Source organism: Bipolaris sorokiniana, assembly GCF_000338995.1.
Source record: "Bipolaris sorokiniana ND90Pr unplaced genomic scaffold COCSAscaffold_13, whole genome shotgun sequence".
Taxonomy (NCBI): Eukaryota; Fungi; Ascomycota; class Dothideomycetes; order Pleosporales; family Pleosporaceae; genus Bipolaris; species Bipolaris sorokiniana.
The window spans coordinates 798,330-812,850 of NW_006911907.1; the positions used below are offsets into that span (position 1 = coordinate 798,330).

Here is a 14,521-nt window from a genome sequence, read left to right on the forward strand (position 1 = left end):
AACCAAGTGACCCGTAAAAAAGAGAGGATGCAAGAGGAGAGGAACAAGAAACGAGATTGTCATAATACAAAATCTGAGGCCTTATCAAGCGTATCAAAGAAACATGCTTTTCCGTGCCGTCAGTCAACTCAAAAGAAATGGGAAAAAGAGAAATTGGTCATTGGCCATACCCATTCGTCATCATGATAGGACTTGACCACGTCCCCTTAAGCACGCATCCACTTCTCCCAATTATTATTATATGAGAGACGGCATCTAGTGCTGCCCGTAATTTCCGCCCCAACCTCCGCGGTTGTAGCTGTTACCATATCCTCCGAATCCACCGTAGTTGCCGTAGCCGCTCTGCTGGTGGCTTCCAGAAGTCTGGTGACCAAGCCCGCCTAGGCCACCGTATCCACTGTTACCAAGGTGGCTAGGGTAACCACCATAGCCTTGCTGGGCGTGCTGAGGTCCGCCTTGTCCGGGAGTGCTCTGGTTAGCTGAGCCAGGACGGCCAGGCTGGGCCCCAAGAGCAGAAGGGCTTGGTCCTCCGCTCTTGTAGTCACTGGAAGGCTTGAGGGCATCGTCACCAATACCTTGTCCACTCTGCTGGCCATACGAGCTCTGGTGGAAGTTTCCAGGACGAGTAAAAGTATCAGGAATGGCGCCGAATCCAGCAGCTCCAGCAGTTGCGCTAGGATTCTGAGATGCGGCCGAAGCTGAACGACCGTAATCGCCAAAACCTCCAGCTCCGCCACTGCCGCGGTCGTGCAACGAGGACGCACCAAAGCCTCCAGCATTTGCCGGAGAAGATGAATGCTGGTCAAACGAAGCCTGAGGAGACATGCCGTAGTGGTGGGGCTGACCGTACATACCCTTTCCGAACGATCCATAGCCGGCTGCTCCTTGGCCATAACCTCCAAACTGGTTCATGTAGTTGGCATAATATGGGCTGCCATAGTAGGGGTGGTTGTAGGGATAACCGGCACCATGGCCATGCTGCGCGTGCTGGCCTTGTGCACCATGTCCTTGACCAGCCATAGCTGCTGGGTTGGGGGTGTTGTGTCCGCTGTTCTGGGCGTCGCCATATCGGCTCTGAGACTATTTCGCTTCTTAGCATATTGTAGTCAATGGGTGAGGAGTTCTGGCTCAGCTGCTGTCCTTACTCGGTCCCCGACCTTTACTAACTCCCCACAAAACATCTCGTCTGTACGATATGTGTCGAAGTGGGTAGCATAATGATCGGCCACGAATTTGGCAAGCTCGGCGTGAGTCCGAAGTATTTCACTTACCTGTGGAAGCTGACTCTGAGCGTAAGCCGAGTCAGTAGGTCCAGAACCGAAAGCGCTGCCAGTACGCTGTTGCGCGGAACCAGCTTCTTGCTGGGTTTGTGCAATAGGCTGGCCGTAGCTGCCATAGTAGTTTTGGTATTGCGCACGTTGTTCAGCCGTGAGATATGAAGGGTAGTTGTCCGGGGCAGACGAGAAGGCACCGGGCTGGGATGGTGCTTGGCTTTGCTGAGCAGCGTAGTCGTAGCCAGGGGTCTGCGAATTGTTTGATTGTGGGATCTGTTGGCCAAATGGATCGTACGGCTTCTGAGGTGGGGCAGATGCTTCCGACTGGATGCCTGGCTGACCATATCTGGCGAACTGGTTGTAGGGTTGATTTGATTGGGATCCCTGGTTCTGCATGGCCTGGGATACAAGCGGGTTTGAGGGCGATTGGGGTAGAGTAGGCTGGTTTTGAGGAGCAGGTGGTAGTCCTGGGGCCTGCTTTGGTGTAGAAACAGACTCCTGCTGTTGAGTCTCTGCTTGAGGTGGCGCCTGGCGTGGAGCTGGGGGAAGAGAGGCTCTGGGCTGTGCAACGGGCGAATGCTGCGGTGGTTGAGTCCTAGTCTCCGCCTCTTCTCTGTCCTCATCAACATCTGGGTCGGATCCCTCACCCAAGCCCATGCTACCAAACTGAACAGCTGCCCTGTCTACAGCATGATTTCCAGGCATAACAACTGCCTCTTGTTGCTCAACCAGCCTCCTCTGGAAGCTTGCGCTTCGGTGCGGGGTTCCCGAAGTCGCCTTCAATGCGGTCATCTGGTATCCTCCAACAGCGGGACGGCCGATGGGTGCTTGGGTTGGCCCGTTCAAGGGGGTGGCAACAGCACTTCCAATATCCTTTGAGCTTGCAACAGTACTGAAAGCTGTCTCTGTAGGGGGCGGGTGTGACTCGTCAGGAAGATGCTCAACATTCTCTTGTGTCAATTGATCCCCAGACGGTGGCAGGGCAACTTCGGGAGTAGCCACTCCAGGGCTCTTGTCTGGCGTCTTCTTGGGCGTATCCTCAATGGTAGGTGGTGGCGTTTCGACAGGCTTGTCTGCAACTGGGGGTATGGGTTGTTCTTCGGTCGGGACAACTGGTTCATTGGGAACGTCGTTCGCGGGCGTGGCTTCAGGTACTTGCGGAGGCGCTTCGGGAGCTGCAGCGGGGGCAGGCTTCGGGGCTGCTTTGGGTACCGCGGGTGCGGGTGCGGGTGCGGGCTTTGGTGCGGCAAACATGCTCGCCCAAGTCTTCTTTGCGACTGTAATGGTAGCCTCGACAGCAGGCTTGATGACTTCTGGGGTACTCTCGGGCGCCTGCGCGGTCGTCTCGTCGTGTTTGCCCTCGTTGGGCTCTTCTCCAATAGCAGGCGTGTCCCATGCAGAGGACTCGTTCGTCGGGACTGATCCAGCAGCCGTACGAGGTCCAGCCGCGGCCCCGCCACGGCCACCTCGAATGCCACCACGACCACGATCGGTGCCCCGACCTCCACGGCCTCCACGACCGCTGTCGACACCGCGGCGGGCGCCATCAGGCCGACCACGCAGACTGGAGGTACCATCGGCCGGAGCGACGCCATCTTTCGCCTTTGAGCGGGACCTGTCCTTTACCTTCTTAGGGACTTCTGAGAATTGAGAGACGGAGCCTGTGCAATGTCAGCAAACAACGGGCCCCTTGTTGTGCAGAGTGCTGTCCCGCGTGCGCAGTGCACGGGCGCAGGAGGGGCGCTCACCCTCACTAATCTTCTCAATGGTGGTTTGCAGGTCGCCATCAGATTCTTCGATTGCGAGCACTAGGTCGGCGTCGGTCCATTCAGGAAACAGTTCCTTGAGTGTGGGTAACTGTGAGTTGTAGCGCTTCTTAAGCTCTCCGAGCTCGCCGTGGTCTGCTGATGTGTCAATGGTTGAAGATGCGCTGTCGCCGTTTGTTTTCCTAGGCCCTCGAGAGCCGTATGATGCCCTGCCGCCGCGGGCAGAGCTCCTGCCTCGCGCAGGCCGAGATGGTGCTTCAGACATTGAATCTGTGTGGGGTGTGGACAAGCCGCTGGCGACTTTGGGTTGTGTGAATGTGTGGGCGGGTGTGGTGGACGTGCGTGGTGATGATGTAGAAGGAGGTAAAGTTGGGGAAAGCTAAAGGGCAAGCGACCACGTCGTCTTGGCACTGGAGGTTCCAATGGCGCAGGACGCGGCAGTGTCGCGTTGGCTGGGGTCTGAGTGGGCTGTGTGGTATGCAGAGGTGAGGGGAGCGTTCAGAAGCGATAGATCTACGAATAGCTGGGGGGTATTGCTCCAGCCTGCCGTCTTGCGCGCGCGTCTAGCCCGTCACGTGCCATACAGGGCGCCCGCTTGCCGCAGTCCCATGGCCGCTTGTGCCTGGCCCACCTCTCGTCATCGCCGCACCACAACACGACGCACGATTCACGACAACTGACTGCGCCGCCATGCAGTCCGCCACCGGCAAACGCGTCCTGAGCACACTCGCCTCCAAGATCCACCCCCAGCTGCCGCTTTCCCCGCGAGAAAGCCAGCAGCTGCTGTCTCTGCTTACCCAGTCCTTCCGCGCTCACCTCGACCGCGAACACCCTTCCCCCCCCTCGGAGAACACCCAGAGAGCGCCTTCACGGCAGCTACTGATTAGCAGTGGGCAACGTGCCCCATCTCCGCACCTTGCAGCCGCCTCTTCCTATGCCTCGACCACCCAGCATCTGGACTCGATCCTAAACAACCCACTGTTTGCAGTCAAGCCCCGCAGGAGAGGGTCGGGGTCTGCCGCTGTCGATGTCCTGAGAGATCCTGTTGGGTGGTTTATCAATGAAATAGCATCTGGTTCTGCCACTCTACAAAAGGCGGCCATTTGCCTCGAAGTACTCGAGAAAACGACAAATGAAAGCCCAGCGTGGCTCAAGGATGGAGCCACACCAGCAAATGTGCTTTCAGAATGGCTACGGACTAGTGGCTTGGACACATCACGCCAGTTCTTGGATATGTGTATATCAAAGTCAGGCAACGGCAGTAGGTTTCTTGACAGGCTGGTGGCTTTACAGTTGACCGAGGGCGAAACCTCTGCACCGTGGCGCTGGTTCATCCGATCGAATGAGCAGCGTGTCAAAGAAACCGGTTTGGATGTCTCAAGAGTGACCAAATTCAGGCAACAGCTTCTGGAGAAGATGGTATCGATTGAGGCAAACACAAGCTTGAACAGCGGCCTGGCTACCTTTATGCAAGCGTTCCGCTTCACGGAGAATGCGGGCTACGAGTCAGCACACGGTGTGTTGAGGATCGCTGGTGGTCGTCTTGTTAACCGCATCATCTCCAGCCGGGACCAGTCTATCGGCCTTGAACTGTACCAATCATTCTCGTCATCATCACAACGTTGGCTTGGAAGCTGGAGCCGAGCCGTCGAGGCCATGCTTTCCCTCCATCGACCTTCAGGAAGCAGCCCAATGCCAGGACTAAAGTTCATTGAGGACCCAGCTGGAGCCGTCACATTTGCACAGTCATCACGAAGCCGACGCAATTTCCTTGTCCAGCTATGCCTGGGTGTTGCCAGACAGCTTTTGGAACAAGAGAAGTTTTCAGAAGCACAGGTAGTCATGGAATTCACCAAGATGCACTTTGCAGACCTTGTGCTACCGAAGCCAGCAACCCTGGCGCAACCAGCATCAGAGCCGTGGAGTGTGCGCAGGGAGCAGCAGAACTTGGAATTGCTAGACCGGCTGATCCCTATCTGAATGGCATTAGAACGAAAGAAACGAGACGAAGAGAAAAAATTATTCATAGTTAATGGCTTTTGCAGGCCATGATCAGCTCAGGCGTTTTTTTAGGGTTTTGCCAAATGTCAGATTGACAGGCCGCCGACGATGCGGGTCCAAAGGGTAGTGCACCGCAGTTTGACCGTGCGGGGAAAGCGGCCGCCTTGATCATCACATCGTCATACTGTATTACGATCAACGTCGAGTAGCGAAGAAGGGGGGGGGGAGCGCGATTTAACACGGCAACAATTGCGATACACAGAGCAGTATGCTGAATATGAAATTTAAACCCATTTCAAATTGCTCTACGAGCTGTTATTCTACATTAGTCTGCAATAGACTTTTCTTTTCTCTTGGTATCGCTAAATAGTAAAGACAACAATTGAAGAAGAGGAACGGAAGCCCTCGGCGTGTCATCATGGTGTTGGTTCTGTTGTAATACGTTTCCACCTTTTTTTTTACCCCACTTTCTTTATGCCTTGAGCTCTCCACCGTCGGTCTCCTCAGGCCAGACGTCGTAGCCAAAGGTATCCTTCATGTTAACAAAGCGCGTGTGCCTGCCTCGCGCAACCTCCTCAACCGCCTCAAAGTCCTCCTTGCTGAGCTCAGGAATGTTCCAGTTGCTCTGGATGCGCGAGGGGGTGGAGCTCTTGGGCAGGACAACGTAGCCACGCTGCAGACCCCAGGCCAGCAGGACCTGAGCTAGGTCGTAGCCGCTGCGCTGGGCGACCTCGTTGAGCTTGGCGTTTGTACGCACTTTCTCGCCGGTGCTGGGGACCTGGTTCTGGGAGCCGAGGGGCGAGTAGGCGGAGACGAGGATGTCGTTATCCTGGCAGAACTTGACGAGGTCGGTGTTGGGGAGGAAGGGGTGGATTTCGATTTGGTTCATCATAGGCTTGACTTTGGCGAAGCTGAGGAGCTTCTTGAGGCCGTCGATGGTCCAGTTGGAGACGCCGATGGACTTTGCCTTGCCGGACTCGTAGATCTCCTCCATGGCGCGCCATGTGGGCTCCGGGTTCTCTGTAAGGTCCTTCTTGATGATGTACCTGCCGTCGGGGCCGAGCTTGGGCATGTGCTGGTCGTCGCTCTCGGCGGCAATGGGCCAGTGAACGAGGAAGGCGTCAATGTAGTCCATGCCCAGCTTAGTCAAGCTGCTGTTGAAGCTCCATTTGACTTGGTCGGGCTCGTGGAGGTGGTTCCATACTTTTGTGCAGATGAAGAGATCTTTGCGGGTGACGCTGGGGTTCTCCTTGAGGAAATCGCGCACGGCGGCGCCGACCTCCTCCTCGTTCTGGTAGAACCAGGCGCAGTCGAGGTGGCGATAGCCCGTCTTGAGTGCGGTGGTGACGGCGGCGTACGTCTCGCCGGATGCGCCCTCACTGGCGAAGGTGCCGAAGCCCACGGCGGGGATGGTGACGCCGTTGTAGAGCTTGTAGGTCTTTTGGTTGGCAAGGGGAGCCATGGCTGCGGTATGCGGAGATGAATGTGAACAAGATTGAGAGGAGGTTTGTCTCTACGAATTGCACAGAGGGCAGGAAAATGTACGGATAGGATTGAGGTAGGGGTTTCTGCTAGACAGTAGCAACAGCGCGTGGCCGGACTACAAGACTACATATATCCAGCGCATCTCGGGCTTGTTGAAATTTCAAACTTTCCCCCTCTCGTCACCCTTGGCTGTGCTGCTGTCATCATCGCTCCATGTGCCACGCCTCCAGCAGTCAGCGACACCAAGACCGGCGACAGGGCAGCACCGTGCCCGTACATAACCCGCATGTGGCCGATCGCGGTGGTATTGTGGCAGCATCGGTCCCATTGCGAAAACTCGTTATGATAGTGCCATCCAACAGTTTCACAGGGACCCTGAGGTGTTGTCAGTTGCTGGCCGCGATGACGTCGTATGTGGACCTCCAGGGTCCACTGCACGGGCCGGCCAAGGCGTGCGTGGGACATTGCTGCGAGTGGCAGTTTTGCCGAGTGTCGACCAAGGCAAAGGCAAAGGCGACAGCAAAAAAAACTGCGTAGTCAGCACCCAGTATGGCGGCCATGGGCGTGGGCCAATGCAATGCATCCATACCAGCTGCATGTACCTCTCTACGTAGCACGTAGCACGTAGCACGTAGCACCGTACAGAAACTTACTAGCACCATCCAACGCCCTCGGCTGGTGCGGCTCTGCCCTCTCCAGCCACTCGCTTCGCTGCGTCCGCCCTAATTCGGCGAGGCGCACTTTTGGCCCCACCCGTCCTTCGTCACTGCGACATGATGCTCCCTGCACCATCCTCGTTCTGCTGCACTCGTCTCTACACATTCCCACATCTCGACTGATTGCATATGCACGCCAATCCGCTTTGACCGGCGGTAGGCGTCTCCTCGTCAATCACATCCTTCCGGCCGCGCTCATCTTTCCGGTTGCTTGAGGCTCTGCGCTAAGCTTTCGCGGCATAGGCGAGTCGTATACAGCCATGTTTCCAGGTGTTGTGGCGACTCACATGTCACGAACCCTATCAGTCCCCAGTTTTCGGCTTTATCCCGGCGGTGACGGTATCCAGTTCTCATTCTCTGGTCTGGCAAACTCGTCCCCTAGCGCTCTTCTGCACGGGCGTGCCTGAGCCATGATGATGTCGAACTGTGGGTACAGAGATACTTGTTGAACCCATTGAGTGCCAGGACGTGGTTGGTGTGTCGGCCTAACTCGGGATAGCAAAAAGCTACCTCGAAACTTTCCATTCGATACTGGCAAATGACGAGGGCATATGGCGTCCATCACTCATCCCGACTTGACAGCTGAGATGATGATATATAGCCCCTCCCCCAGGACCCTGATGTCAACTATCCACCATCACATCTCTCCACAACTTCACTCACTTCCACATCTAGTTTCTGTGAAGCTTCAATCTACCTTTTCAACTTGATATACATATCCCTTTTACATCATCATCAATATGTCTCCCGCAGCTTTTGACGAGAAGGAGCTGGCTGAGACTCCTCTCACCCAGACAAAGTCCAACACCAACAATGCTCACTCTGGCTCCCTTGCTGTTGGAAGCGGCGAGCTTCCCATCCCTGGCGATGCTCACGATGATGGCACCGCCAATGCCATCGAGGTCCCAGCAACCCGCAGCGCCATTGCTGACACCACCAACTACATGCACAACCTTTCACTCTCGCCTTCCATGAAGGAGAGGAGAGGATCCCGAAACTCCTTCGGTACCTCGTTGCCTATCCCCCGCTCAAAGAGGCAGTCAAGGTTGTCCTCCGTACACTACCCAGATGGCCACGGTGCTGCCAAGCGCCCTGGCATGCCCGCCATCCAGCCATCTCGTGATATCATCGCTGCTCAGCTTCAGGACTTGGCTGGCGAGAAGGTCCACGCTGCCAAGGACATGGCTTTCGTCTTCGACATTGATGGTGTCCTCGTCCACGGTGACCGTCTCATCCCTGAGGGTCAGCGCGTCCTCGAGATCTTGAACGGAGACAACCAGCTCGGCATCAAGATCCCACACATCTTCCTCACCAACGGTTCCGGTAAGCCTGAGCAGGCTCGTGTCGACCAACTCTCCAAGATCCTCCACAACCCCATCTCCACCGAGCAGTTCATCCAGTCGCACACTCCCATGCGTGCCTTGGCTGAGTACTACAAGACTGTTCTTGTTGTCGGTGGTGAGGGATACAAGTGCCGTGAGGTCGCTGAGCAGTATGGCTTCGAGGACATTGTCGTCCCCAACGACATCGTTGCCTGGGACCCCACCATTGCTCCCTACCGTGTCTTCACCGAGGAGGAGCGCAAGACTTCCCGCCCCCGCGACTTCAGCAAGACCAACATCGAAGCTATCATGGTCTTCTCTGACAGCCGTGACTACGCCACTGACATCCAAATCATCATGGATCTCCTCCAGTCCGAGAACGGTCGTCTCGGCACTAGGGCCAAGGACCCCGTCTCCCAGCGCATCCCCATCTACTTCTCTCAGGGTGACATGCTCTGCCCCACCGAGCACCCTTTCCCCCGCATGTCCCAGGGTGCCTTCCGCATTGGTCTCGAGGCCATGTACAAGTCTCTCACTGGTGTTGAGCTCGAGCGTGTCGTCTACGGTAAGCCCGAGTTGGCTACCTACAAGTACGCCGACGAGGTCATTGCCAGCTGGATGGAGACCATCCACAACGAGGAGAAGCTTCCTTCTCACATCTACATGATCGGTGACAACCCAGCCTCCGACATCATCGGTGGTAACATGTACGGCTGGAACACTTGCTTGGTCCGCACTGGTGTCTTCCAGGGCGGCGACAACGACGAAAACAACCCAGCCTCCTTCGGTGTCTTCAACAACGTCCTCGAGGCTGTTCAGACTGCCATGAAGAAGGAGCTTGGCGAGGACTTCCAGTTCAAGTTTGACGAGAAGATCAACCCTGTCATGCAGGAGGGTGGTGTCTCTGCTATTGCTTAGAGCGCCCTCTCTCTCTCTCGCTTTCAGCAACGATCTTGATATGACGAAAAGGTTTCCTTTTATTGCATTTCCTCGGCGTTTTTTCCTTGGTTGGTCGATATATCCTTTGCATAGCGCGCATCGCTTGCATTATAGATTAACGAAACATTTCTTCCCTTTTTGCTAAATACACGGAGAAAAGTGTCCTCTGGGCTCTTTTTTGTTTTTCTTAGCTCTCATATAGATCTCATGAATTCTAAGGAAAAAGCTTCTTTTTGTTTATACATATCTCTTGTCTGCTTCACGTGACATGCAATATTCACTTTGCCTACTTACTTCTTCATCCTCATCATCATCGCCATCAAACCCAACAAGCCCTCGTTTCAACCTCACCGTGTTGACTTCCCCATCAGCCTCCCATGTAGCCCTACACTCATACCTCCCTTCCAGCCTCACCCAAACATCCCACACCAAATACCGTGCGAGCATCCTACTCTGATACAACGCAAGCTTTGCATCTTTCCCACCATGATCCTCGCCATCTCCATCTCCATCTCCTTCTTTCAATCTAAATCCCACGGCCCCCTGGGACGTGGCATCCGCACCGCAATCTGCCTTCTCGGCACACCGGCTCCCCCGCTGCCCATCACCTGATATAACACCGTCTGGCGTGAAAACATCCCACATCACCTCACCGCCTACCACGGGCGTAGTCCCGCATGCAGGTGCAGCATACTCATCGTACCACTGTCCCAGCGCATTAAATCTGCTTCGGACGTATAAGCTCCATTGGAGGGAGAAGCCGAGGTTGCGGTAGGATCCTGCCTATCTTGCCTGATTAGGGAAGTTCAATCACTTTCTATATACTTGAGAGAGATAGAGGGAGAGGGGGGGGGGAGCGAAAGAAAAGGAAGGGTAGGATAGTAGGTGGGTGGATTGGTGGATTGGTGGAGGCAATAGACGTACGATGATGCTATTTCGATGTCGTCGGATGAGTAAGGTGGTTCCGCCTTTCCGGCCCTCGACTTCCCGTTTATATGTGAATTCTTGGACGGATGGGTTGAGAAAGGCGGTTATGCACGCAATGTTTGTGTGGCTTAGGATTGTGGCGGTTGCATCGCAGAGGCGTGGGTGGGCGGTTTGTAAGAGTGGGTCCTTGGTGGTGAAGTAGGCGAAGAGGTCGATGACGTGCATGGTTCGGGGCGAGGAGGAGGTCGAGGTGAAGATGCGGGAGCGCAGGAGGAAACAGGTACGCATTATTGAGTCGCTGAGGTCGCCCGAGGGAGAAGTGTAGTAGGTGTTTTGGAGCATAGAGAGTTTTTCGCGGAGGTTGGGTTCTTCTTCGGGGGTTTCTTGGGCGGTATTTTTGGTTGGGGAGAGGGGGATGAGAGAGGTTATGGTGGAGGTGAGGCGCGACAAGGCACTGCGGTCTTTTTGCGGACTAGATACACCATTTTTTTGCCCGGGGTTCTTGAAGGACGCGATAAAGGTGTTGGCGATGCGGTAGGCGTCTACTTCGGCCCATTCTTCGTCAGAGGGGTCCCATATAGAACCGCCTGCGAACGGAGACCGGTTGTGTGGAGTCGCCAGTTTGGTGGCTGTCAAATGGAGAATGGATAATGATGCGAACTATCCAGAAAGTGTCGCTTGTAGGTTGATTTGGAAGGCAACGGGCTGGTCAAGGTAAGCCGTGGAAGATGCGGAGTTGCTAGCAGTGTCTGATACTGAGACTGAAACGTGGTTGTTATTTGAAGCTGGGCACTATGCGTTATAATCTTGAAGTGAAACCCAGTCGTATTTATGGAAGACTTGAGTCCGTTTGTAGTTTGAGCCACTCACTAACTGTTCGTTTGTATGACAAACAAGTGCAATATAGACCTCGTTATGGCCCTCCAGACGGACATATTTACTATCGTGAATCAGGATGTTGTAATGCCCAAGTACAAGGAGATTTGGGCAGGCCCATAGAGTATTTTGTGGTTAGCAATATGGCGGTTTGTCTCCTGACATTTTGAAAAACCAGATATAGTTATATATGACATGGACTTGAAGTTTTGTAAACATTCCGATCGAAATTGGTCTTGGAGAGCTTTACAGGACGTGAAAAGCGTTATTACTCCGACTAGGTCCGAAAAATGGACTGTAATTACATAAAATCGTGGTTGAATTGGATGCACACAGGTTTGAAGAGCCAAGTGTACCAACGCGTTGCGTAACTGAGTGGTTCTACAAGGATGCCCCACAAGCTCTTTACAATCTTACAGTCCCCCGCCGCTTGACGGTAGATCTTTTGTGGTGACGTGCAAGTAGAAGAAAATCATAGTATGAAAGGTGAAGGAATAAATGCGAGGTCAAAGTTTCATAGCGGCTGAACTTAGTCTCAATTTGGAAGCAAAACTTTAGATTGTAAGAGAAGCCAAGGCATAGTGCTAAGACATGAATCATTGCATCTAGCCTAACTCTAACTTCGCAATACATAGGACTAATGGAGTATAATGTGGCTTGTTAGACATTTGGAATGTTGACGGAAATTGAAAAAGGTGGGTTGCGAGCGAAGGAGGAGCGTTGTGCGAATGGATCTCGTCTGCTAATCAAGTAATACTTTCAGCATATCGACACTGAACATGATGATGGTATCGCCTAAACAGTATCAGATTCCCGGTGTATCTTGAACTCTGACATTAGACTCAGAGACAGCCACAAAGCGTCACGACCTATCCAAGGCACTTGAGGAGTTGGTAGTTTTCGATTCATTCAGGAAAAGGCCAGACTCTTTGATATCAGTCGTGATCGCATCTCCCACATATCTGCCATATGCTCCGTAGCCGCTGCAAGAACAACTACGCCATCATTTTGTCCATCCTCGTCAAGTCCGTATAGATGCCCATAGCTTTCGCAAAGAACTCCGGTAACCGAATGAAATGCCGCTTCCCTCTCTTTTCCCCCGAGAGTGGATAGGCTTATCGCAGACGCCTGGCCTCACGTTCGGACTCGAGCAGGCAGAGGATGTCGTTCTCGCGAACTAAGACACTGAGTCAGCTACTGCCAGAGGGGGGCGGCAAAAAGCGGATTGGAGGAGAGGGTTACCTGGGCCCTTGACGTTACGGATGATAGAACGGGTCTGGTCGTCCATGAACTCGACACGGCACTGGGTGACACCACCACGGGAACCTGTAAGAAACCGTTGTCAGCCTTCAATTCTCTCTATCTCTCGCACGTTTCTCGCGGCGCGTATGTCGCATGCGCTCTCCTGTGCAGCAAATTTCGCAAATTTCGCGTACCGGTTCGGCCAAGGACACGGGTGACCTTGACGAGCTTGACGGGAGCCTTAGCTGAATCCATTATGTGCGATTATTTGTGTGTTTGACGGGAGTCGGTCGGTCGGTGTGCGGAAAAGCTGGGTTGGGCGTCGGGATGGAGTTGTCGCTGGCTAGAGGCTCAGAGCGATTGTGGGCTGGCAAAATCTAAGCGAAGGCTAGAGCAACCAGGGTTGGCGCACGGCCCACTTGACTACCATTCGATGGAGGACCTCAATGCCTTTACCTCAAAGTCCAATCATTCGCATGATGGGTTTGCGCTTTTTCTTGCTGAACAGAGTATGGCGCGATTTTCATGATTATATGTATAATTGATCAGCAGTTTCGAGGTTGTTATTACGGATATCGTATACTGCACCCTCACAACTGTGCCAAGACTAGCGGGAAAGAAGACGCCAACGCTTACTTACTCAATACACGCTTTATTGCCAGCTACCACATCTCTATGAAAATATCCGTAATCGATGTCATCCAAATATATCAAGATTTTCTGAATTTGTATCAGGAAATCAAATCCATTCTAGACCGGCATAGTAGCCCAAGTCGTCAACCAAGCAAGATGCCGATGATTTGATTACATGGCCATTCAATTAGTTCGTATCGTATATAAATCATTAACTATTCGCTCCTTCCATCATTATGCTGCGCCGGTACCCTCCTTCCAGTATGTACCAAGCCACTCATACGGCTCCTCAGGTACATATTGATTCAAGATCTTTCCCTCAAACTCAGTAACATGGTCGCGCGTCAGATTGTACAGCGCATATTTCTCATCCGGCCCAGTTCCAACAGTATAAGGGACTGTTTGAACATTGTTTCCAATCTCCTTGTCGACGTACCGGTCAACATCTATGACCTGGGAATCCTTGATGCGGTATTCGTCACCGTAGTTGGGATTGATCTACGTCGTTATGAGTTTTGAATTATCGATAAATGGATTGAAGTGTTCGACTTACTATGCCCATCCTTGTACCCTTTACGGCAATGACGTTCTGGATAGTGACATTGCGCTTCGCCTGGTTGAGGCAGTTTCCGCACGATTGATAGAAAGTACCAAAGTTCTCGGCATAGAAGCCCGTGATGTTGACTTTGCCTCCTAGCGAGTTGTCCTGGAAGATCTTGTCGGTTGCGTTGCGTGCGCCTCCGCCGATGACGCGGAGTTGGGTATTTAGGCCCTTAGACGTGAGGGCATCCTCACATACATCCTCCCACCACACTATTACATGATAAGTCAGTGATTAGTTGATACTTGAGCGAATAGGATATCTTACCATTTTCCACCCAGGCATCTCCGAGAGCATGGATACCCTCACTCTGGTGTTTACCAATAACCACGTTCCGGATTGTAGCTCCAGGAAGTAAGTTGAAGACAGCATCCGCGTCGGTTCCCTCAGCCTGCTCACTGCAGCTACCCTCCACACGCTCGTATCGCTTCATTTGCCCATCGAAGACCTGACCAGGAGCAATGTACATAGCCTCTTTGAGCACAACAGTCTCAGTAGGAACGGGAAACTTTGTGACTGGAAAAGGAAATTTTGGAGGAGGCCGTGCTCCAAGATCACCCTGCGTCGAGTCTGCGCTGCCTTGGGATCCATCGCCATTCTGGCGCGGTATCACTGCTGCTGTGGAGAGTGCAGGTAGAAGAGGAAGAATGACCGAGGTAGAGAACTTCATCTTGAAAGACTGTATCGGAAGTAAAATGTCAATCAGACTCTTGAGACTGCTATCTTGGCTTCAAGTGGA

The 14,521-nt window shown here is 53.5% G+C and overlaps 7 protein-coding genes across 7 annotated transcripts; 2 read left to right on the forward strand and 5 right to left on the reverse strand.

The window, feature by feature from the left end:
- Positions 1-255: 255 nt before the first annotated feature.
- On the reverse strand, positions 256-3,305 carry COCSADRAFT_163433 (uncharacterized protein; the record flags this gene model as incomplete). Its single annotated transcript, XM_007705185.1, has 3 exons — positions 256-1,080; positions 1,272-2,935; positions 3,023-3,305. 3 exons carry the CDS (start codon positions 3,303-3,305, stop codon positions 256-258), a joined length of 2,772 nt encoding a protein of 923 aa, XP_007703375.1.
- Positions 3,306-3,660: 355 nt separating this feature from the next.
- On the forward strand, positions 3,661-5,267 carry COCSADRAFT_238678 (uncharacterized protein). Its single transcript, XM_007705186.1, has one exon. It carries the CDS (start codon positions 3,731-3,733, stop codon positions 5,018-5,020), a length of 1,290 nt encoding a protein of 429 aa, XP_007703376.1. The 5' UTR covers positions 3,661-3,730; the 3' UTR covers positions 5,021-5,267.
- On the reverse strand, positions 5,267-6,594 carry COCSADRAFT_238671 (uncharacterized protein). The gene has a single exon (XM_007705187.1). It carries the CDS (start codon positions 6,501-6,503, stop codon positions 5,514-5,516), a length of 990 nt encoding a protein of 329 aa, XP_007703377.1. The 5' UTR covers positions 6,504-6,594; the 3' UTR covers positions 5,267-5,513.
- Positions 6,595-7,651: 1,057 nt separating this feature from the next.
- On the forward strand, positions 7,652-9,740 carry COCSADRAFT_39747 (uncharacterized protein). The gene has a single exon (XM_007704909.1). The coding sequence runs from the start codon at positions 7,983-7,985 to the stop codon at positions 9,480-9,482; it is 1,500 nt and encodes a 499-aa protein (XP_007703099.1). The 5' UTR covers positions 7,652-7,982; the 3' UTR covers positions 9,483-9,740.
- COCSADRAFT_149493 (uncharacterized protein) lies at positions 9,729-11,088 on the reverse strand. Its single transcript, XM_007705188.1, has 2 exons — positions 10,428-11,088; positions 9,729-10,286 (listed from the first exon to the last, which is right to left on the reverse strand). The coding sequence occupies exons 1-2, from the start codon at positions 10,770-10,772 to the stop codon at positions 9,741-9,743; spliced, it is 891 nt and encodes a 296-aa protein (XP_007703378.1). The 5' UTR covers positions 10,773-11,088; the 3' UTR covers positions 9,729-9,740.
- A 1,333-nt stretch (positions 11,089-12,421) lies between these two features.
- On the reverse strand, positions 12,422-12,803 carry COCSADRAFT_98221 (uncharacterized protein; the record flags this gene model as incomplete). The annotated part of the gene is made up of 3 exons (XM_007705189.1): positions 12,422-12,483; positions 12,549-12,632; positions 12,743-12,803. The coding sequence occupies 3 exons, from the start codon at positions 12,801-12,803 to the stop codon at positions 12,422-12,424; spliced, it is 207 nt and encodes a 68-aa protein (XP_007703379.1).
- A 606-nt stretch (positions 12,804-13,409) lies between these two features.
- Positions 13,410-14,452, reverse strand: COCSADRAFT_149498 (polysaccharide lyase family 3 protein; the record flags this gene model as incomplete). The annotated part of the gene is made up of 3 exons (XM_007705190.1): positions 13,410-13,679; positions 13,735-13,994; positions 14,050-14,452. 3 exons carry the CDS (start codon positions 14,450-14,452, stop codon positions 13,416-13,418), a joined length of 927 nt encoding a protein of 308 aa, XP_007703380.1. The 3' UTR covers positions 13,410-13,415.
- Positions 14,453-14,521: the final 69 nt, after the last annotated feature.